This window comes from Diplotaxodon limnothrissa, linkage group LG12 (assembly GCF_057381915.1).
Source record: "Diplotaxodon limnothrissa isolate DT_005_m linkage group LG12, D_limnothrissa_male_GT1.1, whole genome shotgun sequence".
In the NCBI taxonomy this organism is placed as follows: Eukaryota; Metazoa; Chordata; class Actinopteri; order Cichliformes; family Cichlidae; genus Diplotaxodon; species Diplotaxodon limnothrissa.
This window is the reverse complement of record NC_140607.1, coordinates 33,291,319-33,298,424: the sequence shown is the minus strand read 5'-3', so window position 1 is coordinate 33,298,424 and position 7,106 is coordinate 33,291,319. Positions and strand designations below refer to the sequence as shown.

Genomic DNA, 7,106 nt, shown 5'->3' with positions numbered 1-7,106 from the left:
GACCCCTTTTCCTGCATTCTCGAAGTACACTTTACATTCTTTTTATCCACTTGGTCAGCAGTGACCTTCACATTTTAAGACTCTTTAATCTCCTCGTCTCAAATTGTGTTTGTTGAGTCTTAATTGTTTGTGCTTGCATTGTGTTGTTACACCCATGTAAGCAAATCATGTATTAAGAGGATTTTCATGAGGTACTTACCACACTCTGTTGTATAGTCTAAATCTGTGGTGGGATTCACTGGGACATTCTACTGTGAAATGCAGGGAAATACTGCAGACTGAAGGCATCATTTGCATTTAAAATGCTCAGCAGAACAATTCCAAGTGGCATTTGAATGTTAACTGACACGCTGGACATTTTCTTACACTTACTGATGACAGATATCCACCGAGAACAGAACGTAGTGAGAGTAAAGTACGACACACAGTAAGGAAACTCCCTTAGCAGTTATTAAACCTCCCTTCCCCTCCAGCATTAACTTGACAGCTACATGCTGCAAATATAGAAGGTCGTTTCACTGATGGCCAATGCGACACTTGTATATAAGTGTGATGGGACATCCCCAAGTCAGAAATAACAGTTTCATTCTAGAGCTAAAGGCTAGTGTATAATATGAACTGCTGTATTGCTGCCTACTTTCTTGACATAAAGAAACTTACATTTGGGGAATTTAGAGGAACGCTCACACATTTTTTCCTGTTTGCTTTGACCTATTATGTTTATATCTGGAAATACAGCACATCCTGTTTTTAAATCCTGTTTCCTTTCTTCAATTGATCATAAACCGAGGCTCTCACTTTCTCACATGCTGATTCTGTAGCACCTGTAAAGCTTCGCAAACAGGCCACTGTTTGCTCTAGCTGTTGCAGTTACTCCTGCTGAGGTGACAAACTGTAGGGGCAAAGGGCTACAAGCTGTAAACAATAATGGTGGCCAGTTACTGCAAAAATGTGAATTCCTGTTTGAGGACAAATAGAAGTTTGAGGAAGAGTGCGTACTTGTGAAGTCGATTGATGTCTTTTCTCTTTCTGACTGTGGCCTGTTTACTTTTGGGTGGCAGCTTCAGTTGAAACCGTGCATGAGTATTTGTTGGCACTAAGCCATCTCAGAAATTTTACTGTGGTTGAACGCAGGTAGACAAAGTCTACCAGGTTATAAGCTACGCCTGGTCCTATAAATTATTATCTTTCACTGCTGCCTCATCCGTTAACACCTCTTGTTTTGTTTTGTTTTCAAAAAGCGTTGGCTTTTTGGCACTGGATCAAGATTTATGTTGCCTGACTAATTCAGTTTTAAATTCTGCAAGACATCACATGCAGGTAATAAAATATAGCTAAAAAAATACTGTTTAAATTAATTTCGAAAAGATATACAAATGTCTGTTGACAGGAACTATTTCACAGACAAAATAATAAGCTAATCAGTCCACCAGTCCAGGAAAAAGGAAATGTATTTCAGGGAAGGCCTTGTAAAGCCTGTTGCTTCATTAGAATCCTTTAGAAAAGAAAAGAATGAGGAAACTTTTCTATCCAGCACAATTTACCCAGATAGCTGGAAGGTAAAATAAATGTTTAATTAAAAAAAAAGAAACGAATTGAGGTAAAAAAAAAAAAAAAAAAGGTGAAGTTAGCATAAAGGCATTTTGCCTTTCAGACTAATATAGTAGCTGGTAACTTTTAGACTTTGCTGAACAGAAAGCTTGTAAATGCTGCACACACAATGGAAAAAAGGCTGGGTCCATCTATGCCAAAATAAGCCTTGGAGATCCACGAGTGAGGCTAGTTAATAAATATATTAATGTGGACTTGATAAAAAGTCCCATGCAAGCAGGCAAAAATAACGGACTGAAAAATTTAGACTTTATGTGACAATAAGGCTTGACTGGAAATTACAGGGAACTCGATTTTACTTTGCAAACAGAGTGAAACACTTTATGTGCAAACTTACATCAGCATTGCGACCAATCACAAGCTTCAAGCTGATTGCGTCAGAGCAGCTGAAAGCCTATCGGGTTTCACCACGATGGTAGAAAAGATCGCAGACACAGCCCATTTTCTTTAGGCATTTGAGAATTGTCGGGGCTCGGGTCAACAGGGAAACCTAAAGGTTTCTACTGACTTTAATACGGACACCCGGTAATTTCTGAGTTCAGACAGCAACACAACAGGATACATCAACATGGTGGTTGTAGCAGCTGGGGCTGGAGGAGCCCACAAAGTCCTTCTCATATCAGGGAAGCAATCCGGCTCACAGACGGCCCTCAGCCGGCCCATCTCTGTCGTTTTACCGTCAACGGCCAGCCAAGTGTCGTCGGATTCAGACTCCAACACTTCTGCAGGGCCGCCGGTGCGAAAAAGACAGAGACTCACACATTTGAGTCCTGAAGAGAAAGCGCTTCGCAGGTTTGTTCAAAAATAAACCCTTATCTATAATTATATCTGTGTGTAATTACTTATTTCTAAAGCGTAAATGGGGCCATTGTTCAAGAAATTAATACAGAGACACACCCAAAGATATCGATCCCCTAGCAAGACAATAGGTGCTATGTTTACGGTTTAGTTCAAATGCCAAGAAAATATAAATGCAAGCTCAAATGCTGTGTGACTATAGCGGTGTAAATAGGTTATCTCCGCACTATAACAACTGTCATGTGAAGCTGTTAAATATCATAAACGTTATCGTATCTGCGCTGCACTTGTGAGGGATTTAAATGTTGGTGGACCCGCCCGGCTCTGCTGTTACAGAGCAGGACATTGATATCATGCTTTGCCTGCGTGGCAGGAACATGGCCGGTGATTGCGCAGTACTGTGAACTCAAAGTCATGTCAGAGGGCTTAGTCAGCATCGTGGAAACTAATTTTCCCCCCACTCCTTGCTTTTTTTTCCAGGAAACTCAAGAACAGAGTGGCAGCTCAGACAGCCAGAGACAGAAAAAAGGCAAAAATGGGGGAGCTGGAGCAACAAGTCCTAGAGTTGGAGCTGGAGGTATACACTGTTACACATTATAGCCATAGCATTAATTTGTAATTGCATGTCTTAGTATGAAGAAATGCAAAGCAATTTTTTTTTTTAACCGTTTGTGCCATTTCATGTGATACTTCACACTTTAGTTCCTGAAACTGTTGCAGGTTTCATTCACAGACATCTGTTTCCTCCTGCAGAATCAGAAACTTCACATTGAAAACAGGCTACTCCGGGAAAAAACAAATGGCCTGCTCACAGAAAATGAGGAACTGAGACAAAGACTTGGATTGGACACTCTTGACTCGAAAGAGAAGGTAAAAAAAGAATGGAGAGCTGAGAGGGGAAGTGGTGTGGGCTGGATTGCAGGGATTGGAAAATTGTATTAATTCTTTTTAAATCTTTTTTTCCCTCAAAGGTTCAGGTTATGTTGTCCACCGGGAACGATGCAGATTTGGGGATCGGGTCTTCTGAGTCCGCAGCACTCAGGCTATGTGTGCCTCCGCAGCAGGTGCAGGCCCAGCAGTCCCTAAATCTGAAGACTTCCCAATGGATACAGATAGTCCTGACTCTTCAGACAATGAGGTGAGTCCCTGCTAAAGTGTGGGTCTTAAGATTTCCACCAAAGCTCCACAACAATTCAGAACGAATACTTATACCCCCTTTCTTTCTCTCCCTAGTCTGATTTGCTGCTGGGCATTCTGGACATCCTTGACCCAGAGTTATTTCTCAAGTCTTGTGAACCAGACTGCCAGGAGCCGCAGGTCCTGTTGCTCGGAGGGGGTGAGCCAGTACCTACCACCCCATCTCCAACTGTGGGGCCCACATCAGTTAAGCTGGAGACCCTTAATGAACTGATTCACTTTGACCACATCTATACAAAGCCCGTGGAGGAAGTGAGTAGTGGGCAGCACACCGACTTGGAGAGCGGCACAAATGAGAAGAATGACGAGGTAGCCTTCCCCGTTACTGAGGTCATGGAGGAGGAGGAGACCATCTGCGTCAAAGATGAACCACAGGAAGTGGTCATCCCTGCATGTAATAGTCAGAGTCAGGCAGTTGAGCTTTTCTCTGGACCCTCCTCTCCTGCCCTCAACAGTCTGGAGAAAGAAGCCTGCCTGGCGGACACCTACAGCGACTCCGGATATGAAGGTTCCCCTTCCCCTTTCAGCGACATGTCGTCCCCCCTGTGTGCAGAGAGTGCCTGGGATGACATGTTTGCTAATGACATGTTTGCTAATGAACTATTCCCCCAGCTTATCAGTGTCTGAATCAATCCCTCTACCCAATAATACAGATGTATTTCCATAATGTATATACACATGTAAGAGTTAATGTGTAGCCTAATAAATTACAGAAGCACCCTATTTCTCATTAACAGAACATCTGAACAGGATAATATTCAGTCTCCTTTTATTACAGCCGGTCTGTATCCATCTGTGATAGATGGAGTTCTAAATAGTTTATATTAGCATGACCTAATTTTGCATATGATTTAATAGTTCACTGGTAGGTGAATCCATTATTTCTGTAAAAAAAGTAAAATTTTAAGGGGGAAATGGAACCGATCATTTAAATATAAATTATTTATCTGTTCTGCTTTGGAGTCGTATGTATGCTTGTTTAAAAAAAAAACGTCTTCTTATTTTTGACTGCTCTCCTTGTAGTGTAATTGCCGCATTAAAAAACTTTTTGCATCGCATCTTGTCTCTGTATTGTGCCATTTTATGAAATTTCTATTTTTTGCAGGATTCTAATACTCACATTTTGTCTTATTCTCCACCCGCTGTGCTGGGGACCAAATTAAACTTTCAGTCTTTAATCACGTTATCTATATACTAGTTTAATAGACTTTTTGCAGATGAGGCATGAGTCACATTTGAAGAGCTGATGGGAGTCAACATGAGAAATCTAACTCATCCATACCTAGCTTTTATGATTTCTACATGAAACTTTACACAGGTTTTCCTCCATTAGGTTTACACATAATCAAGAAGAAAAGAAGGCAAGATGTAAGATTGAAGAAGCATAAACTTGTGCTTTTTAAAAAAAAATAAAAATTTTTTTGGCCTTTTTTCAGCTCTTTTAGATGGATACAGGAAAGAGAGGGGAAGACAGGCAGCAGAGGCCCGCAGGTCTGACTCGAACCCGGGCCAGCTGCTCTCAGCCATGCGGCATATGGTCGCCTGCTGAAATTTAACAAACAGTTGAGGCAATTTATGGCAACTTCTTGGCTTTATATCATGTCTGTAAAACCTTGGATTGCTTAAAACTTAAACTCTGACTATAAATCTGAACAAAATCAATGAAAAATGTTTACCTTTCACAGTGTAGTTTTTGTGACCGGTGTATTTTCTCGCTTTGGAAATTACTTTCTCATAGTATAATTTGGTTGTTGATGTTACTCTACCTGAAGATGAAAAAGAAAAGCTGAGATGAATCAGATTATAAGACCTGTAATCAGCACTGAAAATAACTGTTATAGACACACAAAGTTCAGAATTCTATAGACGATTACTAAGACAGATCATTTTTAGAAGACGTATCATCTTTTGAATCACTTTATCATCTTACTTCAACTCATCAGCCTGTTTTTCTCTTCTAGTTTTTCTTTAGTCGAATCATGGTTTATTCAGTTACGGTTATCTTGGTGTAGTATGTATGAGCAAAGGTTAGGGTACTTTTTAAAGATATCTGGTCAACTTTCCTGTCCTTGTTTGTTAAATACCCTTACATGTGCAAACACAGTGTTTATAGGCCCTCTTTCTCCTGTGCAGCACAACGTTGCTGATCCAGGAGGAAGGGCTGCATTACATAACACTTCTAATGTTACTGGGAGTTTCCTGGGCCTCTAACCTGAGAGAATTTTTGTCAAACCTTTCCATGAAAAAGAGGTCAGCAGGTGTAATTGGTGTTTTGGCTTAGTGTGAAGAGGATAAGCAGAAGAGGGGGAAAACACCATGGCCCTCAGTCATTTATTTAAATCACAATGAGGCCTCCTTGTATGCTAGAGGAGACAGTTTCCCTCTTTTTTGGTCCCTGAAGGTATGATTGGTATGACCCACCCATTAAGTAACAACCTTAAGAGTCTGTCCTTGTGAGCTGATTATATCAGGTTTTTAGATGCAGAACTGATCTTAAAACTACAGGATCAAACTGCCCATCTCCATCAGCTTTAGCTCCTTTATATGATTACAAAGCGCTGTGAAAGTATTTGCATGTCCTTCTTTGTTTTATAGCATCTGTGCTGTATGGAGTAGGTGTCAGCAATAGCAAAGACAAACAATAAAATCATAAATTCAGCTATTTCATTGATCTCTACTGACTTTTTATGTTCTTGCGGCAGGATTAAAAAAACCACAACATCCTTTGACGTAGCTATGTGTCAGCTACTTTGAAATAGTGAGGTGAAAAACTGAATTTCCTGTTTTGAAAGCTACGTTCACACTAAATCAGCCTTACAGCTGTTGAGCTGAAACTAAAACCTATCTGCTGCTCCAGCAGGTCTTTCGATTTCAGGTTGTAGATTCTGATTTATTTAGAGAAAACAGGCTAATTTCTGTTTCGACATGGTGTGTATCCGTGTGTGGAGTCTTTACCCTGCCAGATCCTCATTGCAAAATCAGTATGATGTCCATTTGCACCCTTGTAAAAACAGAGTAGGCAATTGTGCAATAATTAACAATGAGTCAGTGTCCATCATGCTTCCTGACTCCTGTTTATTCTACACAGGCATCCTCATGTAAACCAAACTAAAGACTTTCCATTATGAGAAAATGTTAAAGTGAGCACTCTACTGACGTTTAACATGTGGGAAACAACACTTTAAAAAATCTTGATTCTCCTGATTCTTTTTTGAAAATATACTTCATGTTTAGAAAAAAATCTGGTACTTGATACCTTTGTAGCATAGATTAAATTAAATTCAATTTCATTTATACAGCGCCAAATCACAACAACAGTCGCCTCAAGGCGCTTTGTATTGTAAGGTAGACCCTACAATAATGTAGCTTGCCATCACCAGTGTGTGAATGTGTGTGTGAATAGGTGGATGACTGGATGTGTAAAGTGCTTTGGGGTCCTTAGGGACTAGTAAAGCGCTATACAAATACAGGCCATGTACCATAATACATACAGAGAAAAC

General features: G+C 40.3%; 1 protein-coding gene across 1 annotated transcript; it reads left to right on the top strand.

Moving 5' to 3' along the window:
* Positions 1 to 2,034: 2,034 nt before the first annotated feature.
* Positions 2,035 to 3,881, top strand: xbp1 (X-box binding protein 1). The gene is made up of 5 exons (XM_085368721.1): positions 2,035 to 2,403; positions 2,890 to 2,986; positions 3,163 to 3,279; positions 3,381 to 3,547; positions 3,643 to 3,881. The coding sequence occupies exons 1-5, from the start codon at positions 2,180 to 2,182 to the stop codon at positions 3,818 to 3,820; spliced, it is 783 nt and encodes a 260-aa protein (XP_085224847.1). The 5' UTR covers positions 2,035 to 2,179; the 3' UTR covers positions 3,821 to 3,881.
* The last annotated feature ends 3,225 nt before the right edge of the window (positions 3,882 to 7,106 follow it).

Bases quoted from the DNA above. Each gene is read 5' to 3' on its own strand.
- xbp1 (XM_085368721.1), top strand. From the start codon at position 2,180: ATGGTGGTTGTAGCAGCTGGGGCTGGAGGAGCCCACAAAGTCCTTCTC. The intron at 2,404-2,889 runs GTTTGTTCAAAA...TTTTTTTTCCAG, and splicing joins GAAGAGAAAGCGCTTCGCAG to GAAACTCAAGAACAGAGTGG. The intron at 3,548-3,642 runs GTGAGTCCCTGC...TTCTCTCCCTAG, and splicing joins CTGACTCTTCAGACAATGAG to TCTGATTTGCTGCTGGGCAT.